At 46.5% G+C, this 23,355-nt stretch overlaps 1 protein-coding gene across 1 annotated transcript in view; it reads right to left on the reverse strand.

The window, feature by feature from the left end:
- DOK7 (docking protein 7) overlaps positions 1-23,355 on the reverse strand; it is a 564,177-nt gene that overhangs the window by 64,522 nt on the left and 476,300 nt on the right. Inside the window, exon 8 of the mRNA XM_078678539.1 lies at positions 17,861-17,909. Within this exon, the coding sequence (XP_078534665.1) occupies positions 17,861-17,909 (49 nt within the window). The remainder of the gene's footprint in view (positions 1-17,860; positions 17,910-23,355) is intronic.

A 23,355-nucleotide genomic window follows, 5' to 3' on the forward strand; every position in this document is an offset into this window, starting at 1 on the left:
AAACAGGTTAAAGATTAATTAAACACACCAACGTTGATGGGAGGAATGCTTGCAATTTGTCTAACCACTGGCAATCCCTCGTGTAGCATTCCAACCCATTGTTCGTTTGCTCACCATGTCACCTCAGTTTGAACCCAGCCATATGCAAAGCAGTTTGGACACTGCTCCAATAGGAACAGTCCAGGCCGAACTGCCAAGCCACGTCCTCCCTGAACCGGACCACACGCACCCCAAGACTGCTTTCACCCTTAGGTAAAGGGAGAGCTGACATGATCTTGTCAGTTAAAACACCAACAAAGCTCTCTCATCCTTCCAGTTTTATGTACATTTGGTAATAATAACACAATGTATTTACAGTACTAGAAAACGAGATACGTGCTGTCTAAACATCTATATAAAAACGAATTATTGCTTTTACTATGATTAATATTATTATTATTGTCGGTGTTATTAAAAACCTGTTGTGCTTACCGTGAATGAAAAGGTATGCCATTTCTCGGAACTATAAAAACAAATGTTTTTCTAAAGTCACTACAGAGTTCACTACCATACAGTAAGCACCTGAGGGAATTATATAACTAAATCAAGAGAGGGAAGGAAATATATACACTACCTAGAATACAATGTCGAGCACTGTCTTTAAGGCACATGGCTACCAGCCTCGTAACAGGTACTGAACAGTTACATAAATATTTCAATTCATGTTATCCAAAAAGCACCCGCAACATAGGCCAGCCAAAAAATTGTTAGACGCCCCATCTGCCCAGCTCATGACTCCCCTGCGTCATTTAAGCTGTGGAAACACTGTGGGGTAGATTTACAAGCCCTTTGCGCCACATTTGCTTCATTTGTAACATGGGAAAAATGAAGCAAAAGTGGCGCAAGGGGCATGTAAATCTGCCCCTGTGTTTCTACAGTGCGGACAAAGCTTGCTCTGCCTTAACACCTTCTCAGGACAGGGCCGCTATATTTAGAGCAGTGCCAGCATTGGGGAAATGAAAATATACTTGCCAGTCCTTTATGCTATTATGGAAGGCGGACATTGTATGTTTTCACCCAAAATGCTCTTGCCTCGCCGACTGAGGCACTTTCAGAGAAAAAAACAGGCGCAGCCGGCACAGGTAAGAGTGGTGGGGTGGGGTAAAGGCATGGCAGGGAGGGGGAAAGTGAACAGATGACAGGATCAGTAAAATTCAATAAAAAAATACAAAAAAAACACTTACCTTGCGCTCACCGCTTCGCCAACTCGGCGATGCGACGAGCGCAAGGTAAATGGTTTTATAATTTGTTTTATTTAATTTTACCTATCCCGCCGTCTGTCAACTAGACCCCCACCTCACCCGCCCCACTGCTCATACCTGTGCCGGCCCACCTGGAAAAAAGGCCACCACACCAGAAATAACTACAAGACATGGTGGGCAGGCTGCATCTATAGTGGTGGAGGTTGTGCCTCCATTGTCCTAGCAATCTGGCGGCCAGGTGTGAAACCTTAAATTAGGGTATTCATGATCTGGGAGTTCTATTGATTTTGTTGGTGACTATTGTCTTTTGGGGTTTTAACCTTATTGTACTGGGAAAGGATTTGAAATGGAATTTGTGGAGGAGATCCTAGGTGTGGGCCAAAGCATGTGATATTGAACAGATCCCAGGTGTGGGCTAATGGATGTAATACTGGCATAGATAGGAAACTCTAAGGTGATGCTGACATGTTATAAAATGCACTAATGGATGTAATAATGTACGTGATAAGGGCTAAGATAGGAAACTCTAAGGTGATGCTGACACGTTATAAAATGCAAACAGGAAATACTGTGCTTGGCGATTTCAACAGCAGGATAATACTCATCCCTCTACTACATTTGTTTGAAAGAGGTCCTCCTTATCCTTTGTTTTTTAATCTTACCATCCAGACCCCTGATTAAGACTCTATTTCTGGGTACCGTGGAGGTAATTTTAACTCACTCACACACTTTTTAGGCCCACATGCAAAAGTGCGGCATCTCTCCTAAAAGATCTCCGACAAAGAGCCCTCCTGGGACCCGTGGGGGACAGCAGCACCACCCACACGAGGAGCAAACACTCGATGATGAAGCAAGACACCTGCAATGGTGTGTGCGAGCACTATTTCCAAAAGGAGAAATTCCCCTACCTTTTTCTAGATCCAACCGCGATTGCAAAACGAGACCTACACTCTAGCATCTTTAGCTACGCAACCAGAATAGGTTACCTCTTAGTGATTTCTACGATGTGTTTGGAGTGCCACCCAGCCTCTACAATAAAATGTAGCCACATGCATGCAGAGGGCTAGGCTCGGCCCAGAAGGTATAAATAAATGAGCTGGTGGTCGCTCATGGCAACTGCCAAGATATATGCAGAGTGTGTGTCACTTAGTGCTGTGAAGTGCCTGCGACACAGGCCTTTCATCATGTTCGCCAGGCCGCGGACACACCACTGATGACGAGGGCATGTAGGGAACACCTGGAGACCAGCGGCTGGTCTACTCCGCACCACACAGTGTGCGAAGCGACGTCAGCAGCCCAGCAGGGAGTGTGCGGCGGTGTCCAACAGCATTCGGCCGGCAACTGCTGCTCCCGCCTGTGAAGGGTATAATCTCTTCTCTTGGCCACGTGACCGCTTCAAACTGCCCTTATCCAGCGGTGAATGACCCAGCAGCAGAATCCCTTACTCCCAGTGGAGGCGGCGCGACCTGGAGGGTGAGAAGGCCAGGTACTGTGCTGGAGTGTAGCTGCAGTGCCACCTGGCTGCCAAACATCTCACCGCACCTAGTGGCTGGGGAGCTGGTGACATGCATGCTGTGGTGTGGCCAGCTATGAGGAGAGAGACCTGCAGATATGAGACAGCCTGTGTGGTAAAAGGGGCAGGCAGTGAGTGAATATCAGAGTGGGATTTTGCTGACATTAGAAAAAAACCTGCAAACATATTGAAGTTATACCATAACAGTGCAATATAGGGAAGGAAACAGTGACAAAGAAAGAAAGCAATAAAGGAAGGGCTGCTGGGAAGTGTATAGGGATTACTGAGAATAGAGAGATAAAGCCCATGAGTGTACTGCATGGTGAGGGGCAGTGACTGTCAACAATACTTCATAGTTGGCATAGTCTAGGAGTGGTGAGTGTCAAGGTACAAGCCCATGGTGTTTAAGTGAGGGTGAGGGTTGCATCCATACACTAACAGTGCCGATGTTGGATGACGGATCAACAACCAAACCCGGCACTGCATCCTTCAACCCCATATGCACACGTCTGATTCGCAGCTCTACCACCATTTGATGAGATAGCTGACCCGGGCACAGTGGCACTGAAATGGTGCTCCTGTATTGGATGTCTACAACATTATTTTCACCCCACCAGCGAAACGGACGGAGCAGTGAAGATCTCTTTGTTGATACATTTTGTTGGGGCAGAGCTGTATGAACTCTTTGAGAACTTGAGAAAATACGGGGTGCGACACTGATTGTCATGCAACAGTAGCTGCCCTGAATAGACACTTTGATCCGCAGCTCAACTCCGGTTATGAGCAGGTGGTAGTGTCCGGCATGGACACACTTAGAGAGGGGCTTGATTCCAATCTCCCACAAGCGCTGATTCTCCTCGATCTATCCGCCGCCTTCGACACGGTTGATCATACCATCCTTCTTTCCCGTGTTGAGGCGGCGGGTATCAGGGGCTCCGCCCTGGCCTGGGTGACCTCATTTCTTAGTGATCGCACCCAAGCCGTCCATCTGGCAGACTTTTCCTCAGCGGCTCAAAAAGTACAGTGTGGTGCCCCCAGGGCTCGTCTCTCTCCCCTCTCCTTTTTAATTTGCATATCTTCCCACTTATTTTTGCTTTACAGCGGATGGAGGTCACAGTGTTCAACTACGCTGATGACCTCCAACTTATTTTTACTTTGTCCAACTCTCCTCATTCCATTCATAGCTTCCAGTCAGTGATGGTCTTTATCAGGGATTGGATGAACTCGAACCATCTGAAACTCAACCCTGATAAGACCGAACTTGTCCTGACTGGAGGTAAACTCAATCCCTGGTCTTCTGCCTTTTGCCTCCCTTACTTGGTCCCCCTCCTCTTCCCTCTTCTTCTGTCAAAACTTTGGGGATCACTCTCAATCAACATCTCACCCTCCACTCACATGTTAGCACGGTGGTCTCTTCTTGTTTCTTTGCACTGCGTACTATTCGCAAGATCTCACGCTTTTTCTCTTCCTCTGCCCTCAAGCTCATTGTCATGGCGATGGTTCTCTCTCGCCTTGACTATGGCAACGCACTGTATAATGGCATCCCCAGCTATGCCCTCCGCCGGCTTCAGCTGGTGCAGAACCAAGCCGCTCGCCTGGTTCTTAGTTTACCCAGATCTCAACATATCACTCCGTCTCTCTGTTCCCTGCATTGGCTCCCGATAAAAGAAAGAGCCCTGTTCAAACTTGGATGCCTGACTTTTCAGGCTCGCGCCGGGACAGCCCCAGCCTTTATTAAGGCCAACATCCATCATTATATTCCTGGTAGGCAATTGCGTTCCTCCTCCCTCTCTCTTTTAGTGGTACCCCGTTTTAAGAAAAGTAGGACAGGAGGCTGTAAGTTTTCTGTCCTTGCCCCGTCCTTTTGGAACTCCTTGCCCCTCCTTATTCGAACTTCTGCATCTTATATGGAGTTCCGTAGGAGACTGAAAACTTTTCTGTTCTCACAGGCTTTCTCACCTTAATCTACTGTTCCTCCCTGTTGAAGTTGTATCGACCCTGCAGCGCCATGAAACCGCTAGGTAAACGTGCGCTATATAAATATTTTTAAATTCAAAATTCAAATTTCAAACGTCGCCTGGCCCAGCGCGTGGAGGACAAATCCGTCGACATGTTCTACGCATGGCTCCGGAAGTTAGCAAGCACGTGTGTGAACATCATCCAAACGGAAGAGATCCGTGCCCAGATAATCCGTGCCCAGATAAAGCAGTGCTCAGATGCCTTATGTTGAGGCAGCGGGCATCTCCCTAGACGTCTTTCTAGTCCTAGCCCTTGCCCATGACCTGTTGAACAGCACGGCTGATGACATGGAAATAGCCCTGGGAAGGAGTGCCCCCCACGAGGCTCCCCGAGGGATGGGAAGGAGAATCCTTGATGCAATCCAGAGATGCCCTGTGCTTTCCCGCCCACCTGGTGCATCAAAGCTGCAAGGGGACTTGTGGTAGCTGTCGGCTGGAACATTGAACGCCGCACATCTGCGCTGTGAGAGAGTGAGCATGCTCCGAGTGCAGAAAAATGAATCACTTCACCAAGGTATGCAGAGGCCCAAGGTAGGGTACCTGAGCCGGACATCAGAAAGGAGGCCCAAGACAGTGTGCAGGGTGTTTCCATTGATGACAAAGAGGACAAGGAAGTATCTATAGTATCATTCACTAGGAAGGAGGGTAGCCACAAATGGCCCCCTCCCTTGTGTACGGTGGGGATTGGGAGTGCCTTCATAACAGCCTTAATTGACTTTGGTGTTTCTGTGAACATTATGGACTCAGCACAGTTCAATAAGAACAAACCACGCCCCAGCTGACTGCCACCAAGGCACATATCTACACATAGGAGGGCACCGAGCTGCTGCCTCTGAAAGAGACAGTAGAAGTCGATGTTGTGAGCAAAGGCCGCTCAACCAGAGCGAGAATTCCAGGTCACGGAAGGAGACACCGGTACCAGGTACACTAGTCGCATGCCTCGGACATAATTCAAGAATTATCCCAACTCTTCACAGACCTTAGATGACTCAAATGCAAACATACCTGATTTCACATTGATGAGGCAGTACGACCCACAGCACTGTGCCATAAAAGAGCCCCATTCCACCTGAGACAACAGGTGGAAATGGAGGTGTGGGACCGGGAGCAAAAAGGAGGTCACAGAGAAAGTTACTGGCCCCACTCCTTGGGTAGCCATGTTAGTCATCGTGCCTAAGTCCAAGCAGGCTGGAGCCATCCGGCTATATGTTGACATGAGGCTTGTTGGGGTGCTGAACATAAGTGATGATATCAAGATCTTTTCTGAGAGCCTTGAATAGCACCATGTCCAGCTGACAGCCATTTTGCAGTGGCTGGCAGAGTGCCAATTGACTCTGCACCAGAAGTGTTCTTTCTACAAAATGACAATGTACTGTGGCAGATTTATCCTCAAGCAGGCCACCCTATCAGAGCCATTGAGGGTCCTAACAAGAGCAGAGGCCCCATGGGAGTGGGAGCCACAGGTGGACAAGGCTTTTAGGAACGTGAAGGAAGCTCTTCTCAATGACACTACAATGGCGTATTTTGACTCACGACGAAGAACAGAGCTTGGGGTCGTCTTGTAGGACTGGGAGCAGTGCCCCTAAAAGAGAAGGCAGAAGGTCCATGGTTTCCTATTGCTCATGCAAGCAGGGCGCTCTCCAACACTGAGACGCGATACGCCCCAAATCAAGTGGGAAGCATTGGCCATCCGGTGGGCTAGTTCTTGTGTGGGCAGCAATTCAGAGTGGTTGTCTTTATGAAACCATTGTTGGTAGCTGAAAGGTCGCAATGCTATTACATGTTTCACAAGACAAGAAGTAACTGTGTCAGGATTTGCAAGTACTGTCAAACATGCTCTGATGATATTCCGCTCCACTCCCCAGAATGTTGCTCTGCCTGTACAAATTATAACATTTCAGGCACAACCAAATACTAGAGTCCACTGTAATAAAAATGTTACATAATAGGTACAGGCTAAAGAAAAATGAAGATATATTTTTCAGGGTACACAACTGCCTGGTGGGCCTGTTGATGGCTATTTGGGAACACTAAGGTTCCTAGCAGTGATGTACAATTATGGAACATTATTGCAAGAAAAGATAAGCGATTAGCTAGCGTGAGGGTCCCTCCTTGGACGAAGATCTGGCAATTGTGAGATGAATCTAGAATGAGAGAGATGTTCTTATTTTCCACGTCTAGTAGTAGTCAAGAAGTGGTAATGTGTGTCTGTGCAAGCCAGTGGTTAATTTGTAAGAAAATAAGTGCCGGGCTCTCGTCAGCAGGCAGCTTGCACCAACCCATTTCTCCTGTTAGCGCCACCTAAAATAGAACCAACTATTAACCATGAAGGTGGAGGGGAGAGGATGTGGCATAATGGCCAGAGCTGCTGAATTTGGAGCTGAGAAACCACGTTTGAGTCTCAGGGTCGGCTCCACATCCTATCAGTCTGGGAAAATCTCTTAATCTTCCGAAAAGGAACTAACTGGTGCTCATGAAAAGCACTGGTGTTGATGATTAAGTGCCGGAGCTGAGAACCGGAAACCACTGGCTCAAATTAAAGGACTAGCTGCAAGCACGCCAAAGCAAGTCGTGATTTCGGTCTCAAGTTTATTTTGAGAAACTTCTTACTCTTGCAGTTGTGTATTATAAATGGAGGCAGAAAAAGGCATTATCTTCATCTTGTGTTGTGTTATTGGGGACAGCTTGATCAGCAACTAAAGTTCATGAGTGTAGCTGAAAATCAAGACCCCCCAAAAACCCTATCAATGCGATCAATGGTATTTAGGAGGCATTTAAAAAAGTATGGGACAAATGGACCCGGGTGTGCCTTTAAATGTGGAGTTAAAAGGAATGAAAAGGAGGCACAAGCACCACTTGGGATAGGTTAGAAATGGTCGATCTCTGTTTTTTAATTTGGATGTCATGATCAATTTATGGTATTGTATTGTTTTGGTGTTTATATAATGATTTGTATACCCCTTGTGAGGCCTCAAGTGCTTTCAAATAGACTGGTTAAATAAAATCAAAACCGAGATACGATTATTGTTTAGCATTGCTTAATTTGTGCTCTTGTTTGCTCGCCACAAGCACTTTTTAATTAATACTGGCACTTATTTCTGACAGTCCTCCTCATGGTGGCACTGTCTGTATTTTTTTAGGCGCAACCACATGAGCAGAGTGCTAAACAATCAATAGACATTAAGAAACCAGCTCACCCACAGCATTCTTACAGCTTCAGATAACATGGATTAGTCAATATGTCAAATTAGTTCAAGTGTAATCGATGGTGGATAGCGCTGCGCTGACACTGGAATTTGGCGCAGGCAGGAGTAGTGAGTGGTGCAAGCTGCAGCAGCCTCCCATCATACAACCTGGTCCCTAACACTTTTTTTTAATTTTTATGTTCTACAAATTAAGCACTAGGCTGAGACTTGGATTCATCTTAACAGTGATAACAGGTTCGTTCTGTACTCCTGGCATTTCCAAAGCCAGCCTGGAATGAGTCAAACGTTGTTCTCCTCCAAGGAGGGTGGCATATATTCAAAGTTGTCAAACACACAGCAGACCAAAAATCGGGCTGTAGTTAGTGAACTTTTGAGTTTGCTTGAGGTTTACAAGGAGGAGGTCATTACTGGTACTGGTCTTCAGAGTGATTTTGGCTTGTCACTGAGGGCATTTATGTAGCATATACCATGTAGGAAGCAACGGAGCTCTAGACTGTGCAAAGGGCTGGTGATCCTCTTACAGCATCATTCACATGAGAAATTAGGGCAATTTCTTTGAAGATTTTGGATAGCTGCACATCACCTTTGAGGGACGTAGTGTTTTTTTTTTACCACTCCATACAACTGGTCTTTTACTAGTGTGGAAAAGCTTTTGCGCAGCAAGATTAAGTACTGAATGAATAAATATACATTTATAAAGCACAAGAAATAGCCAATAGGCCAGGGCATCCTGGCGCTAAATAATACTTCATCCATAAATGAGTTACAATAATAACTGATCTGGTCAACTTCAGGTATGGGTGCCTTGGTTTAGTTTAGTTTACAAACTTATATAACGCTTGAATCGCCCTCGGAAGGGTATCTCAGCGCTCTGGATGTGGATGAGGCAACGGTAGTGGGCTAGTCTAGAACAGAGCTATTTTCAGGGCTTTCCTAGATTTTCGATGGTCCGGGCATTGTCTTAAGGCGATAGGGAGTTGGTTTCATATAAGTGGCGCTTGATACGAAAATGTCTTGCCTCCTGTTCGCGTCTTTTTTATTCTGGGGATCTTAAGTAGGGATTTAGAGCTTGATCGCAGAGCTCGGTTGGGGGTGTAGTGGTGGAGCCTCTCCGCCAGGTAGGAGGGTCCTTTTCCCCATATTGCTTTGTGAGTTAGGCAGCATATCTTAAACTTCACATGCTTCCGTATGGGTAACCAATGTAGCTGGTAGAGGAGGGGGAGTGAGGCTGATCTGTGGGGGGCATTTAGGACTAGCCGTGCAGCAGTATTTTGTATCATCTGGAGGCGGTTTAGTGAGGCCTCGTTGGCTGCAATTAATAAGGCGCTACAATAGTCCAGCTTGCTCAGTACTAAGGTCTGAATCAAGGTCTTTCTCACTGTGTCGAGAAGGTAGGGAAAAACTCTCCTCAGTAAGCCTAAAACTTGAAAGCATGAGCCCACAGTGTGTGTAACATGTTTTTTCCTGGTGAGTGTCTGCTCGAGGTGCACTCCCAGGTTCTTATCTGTGGTAGCAGGGGTAGGGGCGTTTCCCAGTTCCTGTGGCCACCAGTGAGGTGTCCACAGAAGTGGGGCGTCTCCGAAGAGCAAGACCTCTGTTTTCCCGGCATTCAGCTGGAGGAAGTTATTTTCCATCTATTGTGAGATTGCCAGCATGCCGGAGGAGAAGGTGGATTGGGCTGTCTGTGAGGTTTTGTTGAAGGAGAAGGTAAGTTGGGTGTCGTCCACATATGATATTGGGACAAACCCGAAGTTCATTAATAGAGCTGCCAGGGGTGCTATGTAGGTGTTAAACATAGTTGGGCTTAAACATGAACCCTGGGGTACCCCCTTAGTCTAACGGCTCCCTTGACCCCTCACAGTCCGGCTTCCGAGCCAACCACAGCACCGAGACCGCCCTCAACGCAGCTACAGACGACATCCGGACACTGCTCGACAACGGGGAAACAGCGGCCCTCATCCTCTTGGATCTTTCCGCAGCGTTCGACACGGTATGCCACCACACCCTAGTACAACGCCTCAGGAACGTCGGGCTACAAGATAAGGCATTGGACTGGATCATCTCGTTCCTCGCCGGAAGAACCCAGAGAGTCCGCCTCCCTCCTTTCAGATCAGAGGCCACCGAAGCCATCTGCGGCGTACCACAAGGATCATCACTCAGCCCCACCCTCTTCAACGTCTACATGAGCCCCCTCGCATCCATCGCACACCAACACAACCTAAACATCATCTCCTACGCTGACGACACTCAACTGATCCTCTCCCTCACCAAAGACCCAACCACCGCGCCAAAACAAACCTACACGAAGGGATGAAAGATGTAGCCGAATGGATGAAGAACAGCCGCCTTAAACTGAACTCTGACAAGACGGAAGTCCTCATCCTAGGATCATCCCCCTCTGCCTGGGACGACTCATGGTGGCCCCCGGCCCTAGGCATCGCACCCAAACCAACGGACCATGCTCGCAACTTGGGATTCATCCTAGACTCCTCCCTCTCGATGACCAAACAAGTCAACGCCGTCTCATCATCATGCTTCAACATCCTACGCATGCTCCGAAAGATCTTCCGATAGATCCCAACCGAAACAAGGAAGACGGTCACCCAAGCAATTATCACCAGCAGACTAGACTGCGGAAACACCCTCTGCACCGGAACCACAGCCAAATTGCAGAAAAGACTTCAACGCATTCAGAACGCCTCCGCCCGACTCATCCTGGACATACCTCGACACAACCACATATCCGAACACCTGAGACACCTGCACTGGCTCCCTGTCAACAAGAGAATCACATTCCGTCTCCTCACTCATGCACACAAGGCCCTCCACAACCTAGGACACAGATACCTCAACAATCGCCTATCCTTTTACACCCCCACCTGCCAACTACGCTCGTCCAACCAAGCCCTCGCCGGGATTCCACGCATCCGAAAAGCCACCATGGGAGGAAGATCCTTCTCATACCTGGCGGCCAAGACCTGGAACTCCCTCCCCTCTCACCTCCGTCTTACCCAGAACCACCTCTCCTTCAGGAAGCAACTCAAGACCTGGCTGTTCGATCAGTAGCGAACCCCTCTCCCTTAAGCGCCTAGAGACCCTCTGGGTGAGTAGCGCGCTATACAAATTTCTGACTTGACTTGACTTGACTAGTTAGTTCTTGTGATTTGGACCTGTATGGGCCAAGGTTAATGGTCTGGGAACGATTAGAGAGGAAGCTAGCCATCCTTTTAAGGGCCACTTCCTCTATTCCTGCTTCCTTTATTCTCATGAGCCAAGTCTGGTGGTCGACCGTATCGAAAGCGGCGGAAAGGTCTAACAGCACTAGAAGGGTAGGTTGGTTCTGATCTAGGGCAAACCTGATCGTATCGGTGACGGCCACCAGGCCCGATTCTGTGCTCTATTTGGGTCGGAAACCTGATTGAGCGGGTCCAAGTAGCCAGCCGCTTCAATATGGTCGGATAGATATTTGTGGACATGTTTTTCCAGGACTTTGCTCAGATAAGGTAGGATGGAGATGGGGTGGAAGTTTGAGAGATTTTCCATAGGCATTTTGGTGTTTTTCCGGATTGGGATGCCTGGGCCGCCTTCCATGAGGTAGGTATGTGTCTTTCCTCCGGAGATTGGTTCAGTATGGGGCAGATAGGGACTGAGAGTGGTTTGGCGAGGGATGCAGAGATCCTGGCAGGTAGGACATCAAGCGGAGAACCAGACTTTATTTTGCACATTATTGTTTCCATTTCTTCTTGCCTTAAAGGGGGGAAGTTCAGCATCGTTTTTGGTTTTAGTGTGTGGCTAAGAGGGGGGGGCTGAAAATGTGGCTGCAGAAGGGGGGGATCTGGTTGAGGCGATTTTGTTATATATGGTATCAATTTTTTGTATAAAATAGTCACTTATTTTATCACATAGCAATTGGGAAAGGCCTTCTTCTGATTTGCATGCTTTGGGGTTAGTGAAAGCTTTCCGAATTTGATACATGGCTTTAGAGGTGTTTTCGGCTTGGCTAAGTTGTTGGGCTATATGGGTTTTCCGGGCAAGGTTAATGTTTTTATGATAGAAGGTTAAAGCGACTTTATATTTTCCTTTATTGGCTATGAGGTAGGTACGGCGCCATTTCCTTTCAAGGTTTTTGCAATTTGTTTTTTCCTTGTTGAGTTCTGAGGAGAAGCAGTCTGCCTGGGTTGGTCTGGGTTTGGTAGGACTCACTTTTTGTTGGGCGATCAGATCGATGGCAGCTAAGGTAGACTTGTTGGGGTGGGCTAGGTTTTCTTCAATATTGCTATGTGGTAGTAAAGGTAGATGCGAAGTTAACTGGGTTGACTTTGTGCCATTGTCTGTTTAGATATTGTTTACACAGGATACGCCGTTGTGGTTCTTTGGGGCCCTGTATCTGGAAATTAATAATTGCATGGTCAGACCAGTTGATTGATTTAGGGGCTTCACATGTGAGATGGGGGGAGTTAGAGAAGATGATATCTAAGGTATGCCCTGCTGTGTGGGTAGGGCAGTTGTTGATTTTATTGAGATTCAGTGTGGCTAGGTCTGCTAACAAGGATGAGGTTTCTGTATTGTCGAGGCATTCGCTTTGGACGTTGAAGTCCCCCAGCAGAATAAAATTGCTAGAGGGGGGGCTATCAGCTCAATAAGTTGGAGGGAGAATTCCGCTAGAGGTCCTGGGGGGCAATAGACCAGAGCCCCTTTCCAGTTGTGCTGGGGTGAGAGATCTAGTCTAAATATCATGATTTCGATCTGTTCATTGGAACGTTCTTCTAGTATGGAGATTTTTGCCTTGTCATTATAGATAAGGGCAATCCCTCCTCCTGTTTTGGGTTGCCTATCTAGCCTGAGAATCCTATATCCTTCTGGTAGGGCGATGGCAATTGCAGGGGTACTGGTTGGATTCAGCCACGTCTCAGTAATAAAGCCAACATCGGGGGAGTTGGTATCTAGTAGGTCCCATATCTCAATTGCATGCTTGTGGAGGGATCTCTCGTTTTCCAAAAAGCCTTTCCGGCTTTGCCGGTAGAGCGTGGGTTTATTATTGAAGTTCGGGGCGGGTCTCCTCGATTCCTTGTCTTTGGTGGGTTTGGGTTGGGGGTGGGATTAGGGGGTTGTGATGCAGGCTGTATTTGAGCTAAGCTCGTACTCTGATACCTGCAATGTGGGCATGAGAAGAACCCTCCTAGGTCTGGGAGGTGGTGTGTACTAACCTTGTGGCAATGGTGAGCAGAGCAAAGATGATTTTCTCCAATAAGTAGGAGCTCTGTCTTACAGTAGGAGAGTTTATGGTCTGTGTCATGTTCTGGATGTAAATGGGCAGGGTCCCTGGTGGCTGGCGGCAGTCTGGCGCGAACGGGCGCAGACGGGCTTGCCTTTGGCGTGCCCGCTGCACGCATCCACTGCGTGCTCCGGTGGCCATCTGTTTTTTATGGAGGAAGTGAGGCGGGGACTAGAGCGCTGACCTCCTCCCTGTCAGAAGTACCTCCCTCCACTCAAGCAGGATATCGCGTGGTGGACAGGGGAGAACGGCTCGGAGGAGGCAGCGTGTTGTGCGGGTAAGTGGTGCTTAGCTTTAGCAATTTAAAAGATTGCACACGAGTTTATAAGGCGCCGCAGTTAAAAGCAAAACAAGCAGAAAGTCTGCGTTTGGTCAAATACCCAGATTCACAGTTCTAGTCACCGTAAGTAAGCTGAAGTAGAACAGGTCTTAGAAGTAAAGCAGCTAGCGCACGATACGGTTGCTGGTCCGTGCGTGTCAATGAACGGTTGTTGATTTCTAGCAGCAGCTTCAATCAGCAACATAGAGCATCTTATGCATCCCAACACTACAGTATTGTCCACCTTATCCTAGACTATGCACTTGTGAAATGGCTTTGTAACTGTAAAATAAAACTGTTAAAAGAGCATTAATTCAGCTTTAAGAAGGTTTTCATCTTCCTAGGTAGAAAAACAGGTGTATACAAGAATCAAATGCATCTGTTCTTTCAATCCAAAGTAGGAAGCCAGCTTTTAATCAACTTTGCTTTGGTAATTATGTGCAAAGAAATTAAATTTAGTCTTTGGGGTAATAGCTAACATATCAGAAGATATGTTAAGGGCAAGGATTGATATAATAATTCCCTGCCTGTGTAAATGTAGGCTCAATGGCCCATTCACAAAGACACTTATGAGTGCGTAAATTAGTGCTACAAGAGCACTAAATCCCATGCTCAGTGCCTTGATGATTCAGTCCCTGTGTGTGCTTTACATTTTGTGTAAGGAAGTTCCTTTTCGGTCCACTTTGAAGCACAGCATTAATTGAAGATCATGTCTACACAAAGCGCTATTCGAAGATTGTGTTATGATCTTTTGGGCAAAATGTTCACAAAGAAATACAAAATTTACAGCTAGAACATAGTGTGATGGAATGGGGATACCGGATAAGAACCGGAAGCCAGTGGCGGCCAAAACAAACAGAAATTGATGGGATTAGTGTAGGAGGCACAGGGGGGAGCGCAGCGGGCGGAGCAGTAGGGTGAGCCAGGGGGAAGAGAAAGGGGGGCAGGGGTGAGTTAGAAAAGAGAACTTATCTGAAGCTGGCTTGTTCAAAGCTGGGCTTTCAGATCCACCACCAATGGCGATGTCCTCTTAGTCCGGCAGGGCTCTGGAGGGGGCTCCCTTGAGGTGGAAAGCTGCAATATGGAGGCCACCCAACTGCTGGACCCAGGGTCTCCATTGCAGGCGGCAAGAGTCTTTGCCCCGGAGCGGCTACCTGAGGTTTGAGAGCGCATCTCACTCTGAGCTCTCTGTCAGGCATTGGGTGGCGGCACGGTCAGTGCCGGCGTTCCTGCAAGGTTGGTGGTTGTGCCGGGAGCACTGTTCGGCATGTAGAGGTCGTAGGGAACCTCCCAATCCACCTGCACTGCTCACACTGAAGTACGGAGCATGCCGGGCATGAAGTCACCCATCTTGGCCAATGAAATCACTGCTCTCATGCTGTTTATCACAGTAAACAGCATAACAGGAGCGTGAATATTGGTGGGGGCAGGTGAGCATGGCCCGCCCTCCATCGGAGACTTGTGCAGCTGTCTTTGCTTCCCAGCCCCCTACCCCCCCATAGCAATGACTGGGGAAGCCTGAATTATGCATGTCAGGCTGGCCGCAAGCAACATACGGGCCAGCCTGACATGCAGTTTAGATACAAAGCCCCACCTGGTGGTTGCAATAAATTACACCCAGTAGGAGGGCAGAATGCTTTGCCTGGGAAGAAAGGTATGTATTTGAGGGATGTAATGGCTCACAGGTAGCAGGTCAATGCCCCTGCGCCCCTATAGAGAAACCACAGCTGCTGGAAGCAACAGCAAACCTGCATTCAGTGTCTAGTTCAGAGCTAAGGGCATTTCAAGCCATAGTGCCTATTACATTCGGAAAATGCAAATAACTCTATGAGGCAGGCTTATACATTCTGCTTATACTTTATGTATTTGTTTATATTATAACGCACATGCTTGTTGCTAACAGACCATAGTTAAACCTAAACTGATTGCACCCAGAAGGGAAAAGTTTTATGAGATGGAGCAGCTGTAAGCTAAGTCATTGCTTCGACTGATAGCACAAGACCACAGGATTAGTTTGTTTCTGGCTGAAGATCTGGAGAAGCCATTGCTTCGACTGATAGCACAAGACCACAGGATTAGTTTGTTTCTGGCTGAAGATCTGGAGAAGCCATTGCTTCGACTGATAGCACAAGACCACAGGATTAGTTTGTTTCTGGCTGAAGATCTGGAGAAGCCATTGCTTCGACTGATAGCTGATAGTTTGTTTCTGGCTGGAGATCTAGAAGGAGATGCGTAGGGTCTTGCAGCTTTAAGCACAAAAGCCTGACCCCACATGCAAATTTTATGAAATGTAAGAAGCAGTGTTGGACATCTGTTAAGAATTGCAGGTTCAGCTCCTATGCAGCGCTTTTTGACCTGAAGGGGTTTCTTAGTGCTAGGTAGGCTAAACCATAACTCGCACAACAGCTATGCAAAACACAACTCGCACACCAAAGGCAACACTCATGATCTCAGCATCGATGTGACAGACACAATTACACATGTCCTAAATATTACTGATGAGATTATAGCTCATGGTATCCTTAATACTAGGAACACTATGAAGGGATTATTATTTAATGGTTTGAGCATGTGTTGTTATTTCATTCTGTTGTGATTTGAGGTGTTGCTACTTATTGGCACAGATATTGTGAAGTCTCAAGCATTGCATTTGGGAGGCAGAGCTACAACTGGATTCACCAGTGGAAAGACTTGACCTAACAGCTCATCTGCCGCTTGTTCACCAGGTCACAGCTACCAGCACCGAGTCCTACCGAGGCAGGCGACTCTCATTCATTTTCCCTGTCCGAGTTGGACATGGGACCCATGGTGGACCCCGGAAGAGACAACTGTCAATGGCGTCTGTGCACTGGGCCACAATTGGGTTTTCTTTTTCAATAATGAACCCCTTCTGTAGTAGTTTGTTTCTGAAAAAGGAAATTAAATTCCGAGCTGACTGACAAGAATATTGCAGCCTCCTCGACATTAGCAGTGATGAACGCGTATCCTCCCTACCTGCTAATTCACTTTCATAATGGAGATTTCCACCAGGAACATGAGAATTGCTCATTAGAGGGGTGGTCCTCACCAGCGAAGCACAAAACAGTGAGTGGCTGATGTGGGAGGCTGGTTGCTCGCCTACCAGTAGTATCTAAATGACCCTCTGTGCCTACTACCTCTCTTTGCCTTCTCGATACTCCTGCGATACACACAGGAACCTCATTTACAAAGAAGAATATTCTTATGTCCCTGTGCTTACGCCCATGATTTTTTTTTTAATAATTTTTTTCATTTTTATATAAAATCCTCGGTCAACAAATGGCTATCAAGAAAAATGGAAGAGCACATCTACAGACCAATCCCTAAACCAGAAGATTTTTTCTTTCAGCACCTTAAATTCTTTTCTCCCACCACATCCCGAGAACAAAATTGAAGTTTTTGTGATTTTTCACATCCAGTTTGCTTAGTTCCTCAGTTTTTTTCACATTAACATTTTGAGCTGAACGTGATGTGAAAACCATTGATATATGTATATAACAAATGTAGGAATTTTATAGGTGTTCCCAACGTTTCTTTCCCCTTTCTTGGGAACGTCCATATTTCCATTCCTAACCCTAAACATAAATATCATATGTGCAAATAATATGAGTTTTTAGTCTTCATCTACAAGATCACTATCTTATATTTATGCCCAAAGTGGGTCATTTTTAGACACTTGAACTTTGTGGCACTAAAACATTACGAACCAGTCCTGAATTGCTTCGCTAGTTTACCAGCACTTTCCATTGATGGTTCAAAATTGTGGAATTTCTTGCTGTGCTCATTATAGAGTCAATGCAAATGAGCATGAGTGTGGTAAGTAGTACTACTGGAATACTCTTTTAAGTACTTTCTATGGGTTTGTGACTGGGCCCCAAACTTCCAACTCCCTATTAGTAAAGGAGGTGCAGTTCTTCCTATTTGTACTAACTATATATGAATATGACCTGAATATTCCTATTTTATTAACAATTCAGTTATTTTGTTGCCAATTCACAAAGGCCACGAAGGGTACATAAAAGGGTACTACTTTACCTACCCTGACATGCATTGAGACTACACCCCAAAATGTGAACAGAAACACATTTCAAGCAGATGTTTGCCACATCCTGGCTTTGATCACCTTCTGCATGGGTCAATACCTTTGTAGACCCCATACTGAGGATTAACTAGCAAAACGAATTTAAAATTTTGAAGTAGCATGAACGATCTTACATATTTTACCACTACATAAAATGGCAGAGTAGATGCACTAAAACATGGATCTTACCTGATGTAGCTGTTGTATGAGAGACTCCCGGCTGTGGTGCAGCTGTTCCCTAAAATTAAAGAAAGCAAATGTTTAAAAAAGAACCCACTGCATAAAGCTGAGCTGCTTTAAATGGGTCCATCATCCTTCAAAATTAGGGTTATCAGCTTAACACCTTCTCTTTTGTTTCCACAAATGTCATATTATAACTCAAACAAGCAAAGGTACAAGTATAGATGCAACTTTCAAAATCTGGCAGCAACTGGTGCCACCACATAATTAAGCAATAGTACATTCAGCCAAAAAGCATTTGGCACCCCCAATAGCTGATAAACAGGTTTTGACTAAATGAGCGCCTTCCTATCAACCTCTGTGCCTCTGTCCCATCAGCCCTGGATGGCTCAGTCCTCACTGATGATCCACCACACTGACAATAAACACATAGCCAGTTGTACTGCCAGCAACCACCCGTGATGTAGCATCACATTAAAACTGTGTTATGAATGTCAACATGTCTGCGACATTCCTTGGTAGTGGTAAGCTGCCACATACAAGCCAACAGAATGCCGCACTACTCACAATTAACAACAATCTGAGATGAGATGGGTGGAACAACGGTCATGCACGTTTTGCTGTGGCAGGTGGTTGTGTACAAACTTAAATGTTTTGAGGCAAGCCCACAACCATACTACCCATTGTCTACGCACACAAGTGCTGAGATAGAAGAACACGTAGGACAGGTACTCAGATGCTCTGCATGGAACAGCTGCCATCGTGAATGTTCAGGTCAAGCTGATGGTGAGCCCAAGTGCACCAAGGCCAATGTCCCCAATGCAAGCATGACATCGGTGCACACACCACTTCCCCATAGGCCACAATGCTGAGTGTCAGCAACCACGGCCTGGCTATGTGTTTCACCTGCTTCCTGGGGGCTATGAGTTTCAACCACTGGCTATTATGGGTGGTTCCTATGAAACGAAAAACATATGTAGAGGGAGCTGGACATGGGGGTGCAACATGACCAACCAGTGCTGCGGGATCCAGCAGCGGCCATAGAGGACTTTATTACTAAAAGTCTTGTCCTTGTTTGCATTCAACTGCTTCCACACTGCACAGGGCATCACTTCACTAACTTTTTCTTCTATGCATGTCCTGTACCTCGCCTCCACAGTGGAAACCATGTCAGGATTTACTAATATATATGATGGCAATGTATACTTGTCTTAAACAAATACAAGCTGTTCTGTCCTGAATGGGGCATGGGACTCAATTGTAGCTTTCCTCCTTTGTAGAGGTAGGTAAAACTGTGTCCTTCCATGAATTTGGAGAAGAGTTATACTTGGTAATTTCCACAATGAGGACACGAGGTGCCTTTAGTTTGCTAGCTAGTTCCGCTGTTATCTGTTTGGAAAGGCCTATGGGGTGGGCCAGCCCTGGCTTTTTATGATGACATCCCATAAAGTGTTCATAGTCACTTCTGTTTACTATGAGTCGAAGAATGCAAAAAAGGTGAATGTCACACCTTGTTATCTGTGCCCTGACAGTTATCTTTTGGCGCATCAATCATTGATTGGTCAGTAAGACTGGGGCAGGGCCGGCTCTAGGCTCACGGAGGCCCTGAGCAGGGAGTGTAGGTAGGGGGCCGAGGCCGCCAAATCCCTGCCAGGAGCCGCCACGCAAATACGTATCTAAGGATATATATTGGCGTGGCGGCCCCTGGGGTTTGGCGGCCCTGTGCAGGTGCATAGCTTGCACATGCCTTAGGCCGGCCCTGACTGGGGGGGGGGGGGGGAGGCGCGGCTTCAGATTTTCCGACAATCAAGCTAGCATAAAATGAGGGGCCTAAGGGACAGTGGAAAGGGAGATTGTGAGAAGGTAAAAAATTACTGGTGAAATCAGACTGGCACCTCACACTGTCCAACTGAAAGCACCAGAAAATGCATTTCTTGGGGGGGTATAACCCCCCCCCCCACACCCCCCCCACCCTAAAGCTACGCCCGTGGCCCCAGAATGCGGGAGCTCTGCCTGTACACATTAACCCCGCCTGCTGACCGTGACTGTGCATGGCTGAATATGTCCTGCTAGCCTATCTCCTTTCAGATTAAATACAAGACTAGCTGATCCAAGGGGAGAAACAATCTGCACTATCAAATGCCAGTTTTACAATCATTCATCAAGGAAGGCCAAATGTTTTGAGTGCATGCATGTAGCCAACGTCTTCCAGTCCTAAACATGGAGTAAAAGCGTGAATAATAGGTTTGTGCTCCTACCAATATTTTATTAATTTGACAGGGTTTTGTATACCTACGTATCCAAACAGCAGTTGCTAACTTTCACATCATTCACAGAACTGTTGTAAACAGACCCTCATAATTAATGGCTAACCACGTATTAAGTATTGGTCTGGCTTTCAACAAAGTTTAGAATGATTATCAATGTGTTTTACTGTTAGGACGAGGTTCCAGCCGGGTCCTCGTGTTGGAGGGATATTATAAACACAACATGGTGTTTACATAGAATATATCTTCTCGGTTAAGTGCCAGTTTTCCTGTGCTTTGCTTTGGAATGTGTGTCTAAGACAAAGGCAGGCAACTGAAGCAGAACTGAATTAAATGTATGTTACACTGCTCTTATTTAGAAGCTATAATAGGTCGTTTCAGACCTGAGCAATCATTGGAATATACCTGAAACCCATAATAGTAAGATGTTGTATAATCTTGTAGCATTTTTGCATACAGCATATTGATACGGTTTCAGACAGCCTCTTCATTAATTTTTGGTTCCCCCAATATACCTATTAGCCCCTTCGCTGGGGGGCATTTTCACCTGCTGTGCGGGGGGCAGTGGAGCCGCGCGTGGCGCCACTGTGCTTGTGACGAGCTCGGCTCATCATGAGGCACAGTGGAGCTGCACTCATGACGAGCAGAGCTCGTCACGACCACACCCGTTTTGGAGCGTTCAGCACAGCGGGGAAATTATCCCCGCATGTGAACGTTCCAACGGTCATGACGAGCTCAGCTCAACCGTGCCTCATGACGAGCTGAGCTCGTCATGAGCATGGAAAGTGTTAAGCACCATGTGCTTTTTCAGATATGGGGTATTGGACCTTTCTGAAAGGTCACTCCAGATTTTTGGAATTCCTCTGCCTTCCTTTCTTGAACCTGTTTTTGTTGGCTTTTGGGGCTCTGCCCACTGTTTCCCTGCTAACCAGAGGTAAAGTACTTGTATTCTCTATTTAAAACATGTTAAATTAGGCTACACATGATTGGTACATTCGATTACTTGTAAGTTCTTATATTGTACTACATATACCCATGGCCTGTAAATTAAATGGCACTAGTGGGCTGCAGCACTCATTGTGTCTCAAGCCTGCCACTACAGCCTGTAGTGCAGTTCTGAACCACCATTTCGACCTGGCAAAAATAAACCTTTTTGCAGGCCTCAGACCTCCTTTTTATGGTTTGGCTTGACAGAGCAGCTGCCGCCAGACAATTGTGTGACCATCAATAGAGAGACGCTTGGCTTTGTCCACATGTTGGGAGCGTGGAGTACCTGGTTTGATTGGGCAGAAGTTCTGTGCCTCCACAAAAAGTGCTTGCCCTCCACACAGCTGTGATAATTTGGTTTATTTATCCAGCTGCCTAACCATGAACGTACAGGGGACCACACATGGCATTCTAAAGTTATTAAACGTGATAGTTTATGGTGTTTTTCTCCGACAGCAGTACAGATGGAAGGAGGGCAGTCATTAAACTACATGGTTGTTTAGGTCTGGCTTGAAGGTGCAACTGTCACCTGACCTTTTAACCTACACCAATATTATTCTACCGTTCTTTGCTTTCACACAAATACATAAACATTTCCATGCTATTTACTTGGAATGCTTCATATTACCATACAACCATCCTTTAAAGTAAGCCCAATGCTTTTTATTACTTATAAGTCACCCTTAAGGTATACCTTAAAGGCTCATAGGGTAGGGTGCGTGGTATTTAAAAGGTAGGGGAAGTGGGTTTAGGTTTGACATGTCCTGACAGGGAAAAACTCCAAAAATCATTATCTATTGTTGTAAGGATATCTTTCCCATAGCCTAATACTGGATTACCTTATTACAATTAATACGCGCTAACTTCATTTTGGGACCAGATAGCGATATACTGTTTGCACTCAAATTAATTAGAATTTAAAATCCTCTTTATTGGTAAAGTCGGATTCTAAGTTACTATTCTGAAAATTCCACTTTTAGAAAGTTAGCATTAATTTGCCCTAATCCAAATGTACCTTCCTGGCTGTGTCCAGTATCACATGACAGTGAATGGCTTTCCTGTGATGTTTTGTGCATTCCTTCTAGACATGGGAACAAAAATGGCCTATGAGTGAGGAGAAAAGCTATTCCTGACAGGGTGCATTGTAAGGAGCTGTACCCTGCCCTGATTAAACTTAAAGGACCCTGCTTGCACCACATAGAAAAGAACCTGCACCAGGCCTGCCCTTGCCTTTATCATCCTAGACAGTTTGGACTCAGGACCAGGGAAAGGGGAAGAACTGACCAGAACCAGGTTTGATCTTTACTGCCCACACAAAGGCTGCCACCAGGTATAAAAATTGACCTTCCGATACGCTCATCAGAATACTTTGGATCTGTGGAAGATTCAGAAGTAGGACTGCCCAGCTGTCTGAAGAGGGATAATTGGACCTGCTTACCTTGAACCCAGGCTCTCCAGACTGACTCCAAGGGCCAGTTGGCTGACCTCCTGTTTGAGTTACAGGGACACAACAAGCTTCCCCTTGCAACTACCCAGCTGACCAGCACCAACTGAACCTGCCTAGACCTACTTGAGCCCTCCTGCCAGCCTCTGCTGAAGTGAGTCCTGATTCCCAAGAGATGAACCCCAGATCGTGGACCCTTGGCTGGCATCAGAGTAAACTCCTGAAGAAAAGGTGACGATGTAGAACTTTATGCCCCTCGTGACCCTGAAGTGAACTCTTTGCAGCGAGAAGCAGCAGCCTAAGATGTCCACCAATGCGGAGCTCCCGCTGGACCTGCTCTTTGTGCTGACAGCGACCATCCACGATGACCGCTAATGCAAAGCTTCAGTGAGACCTACTGTTCCCGCCAACAGCAACAGGCCATGTCGACCACTGATGCAAATCTTCAGTAAAGACCGGCTCCTCATGCTACAACAGTGACCATCCATAACATTCGACCTGATCCTTGCACAGACAGCCTCCTCCTTACAGTCCCCGCCAACGTGAATGGCCCACTTCACACACGTCTTGAGAAGGTAACTCTTCAGCTGTACTAACCATGCCATGCTACATTGGGTTCCCAGGTCCTGTGTGACCAGATAACCGTTTGTGGCGCGTTATGCTTCCTGGTGCTATTTTCATTTAAAACTTTAAAAACTCATAGCACTAGTTCTATTGATTGAATTTTTGTCATTTTTATGTTGTTTTATTTGTTAAGATTCACTTAGTTGTTCTAAATTGGTTTGGGATTTTTCTTGTGTTGTGTT

Source organism: Lissotriton helveticus, chromosome 2_2, assembly GCF_964261635.1.
Source record: "Lissotriton helveticus chromosome 2_2, aLisHel1.1, whole genome shotgun sequence".
Classification (NCBI taxonomy): domain Eukaryota; kingdom Metazoa; phylum Chordata; class Amphibia; order Caudata; family Salamandridae; genus Lissotriton; species Lissotriton helveticus.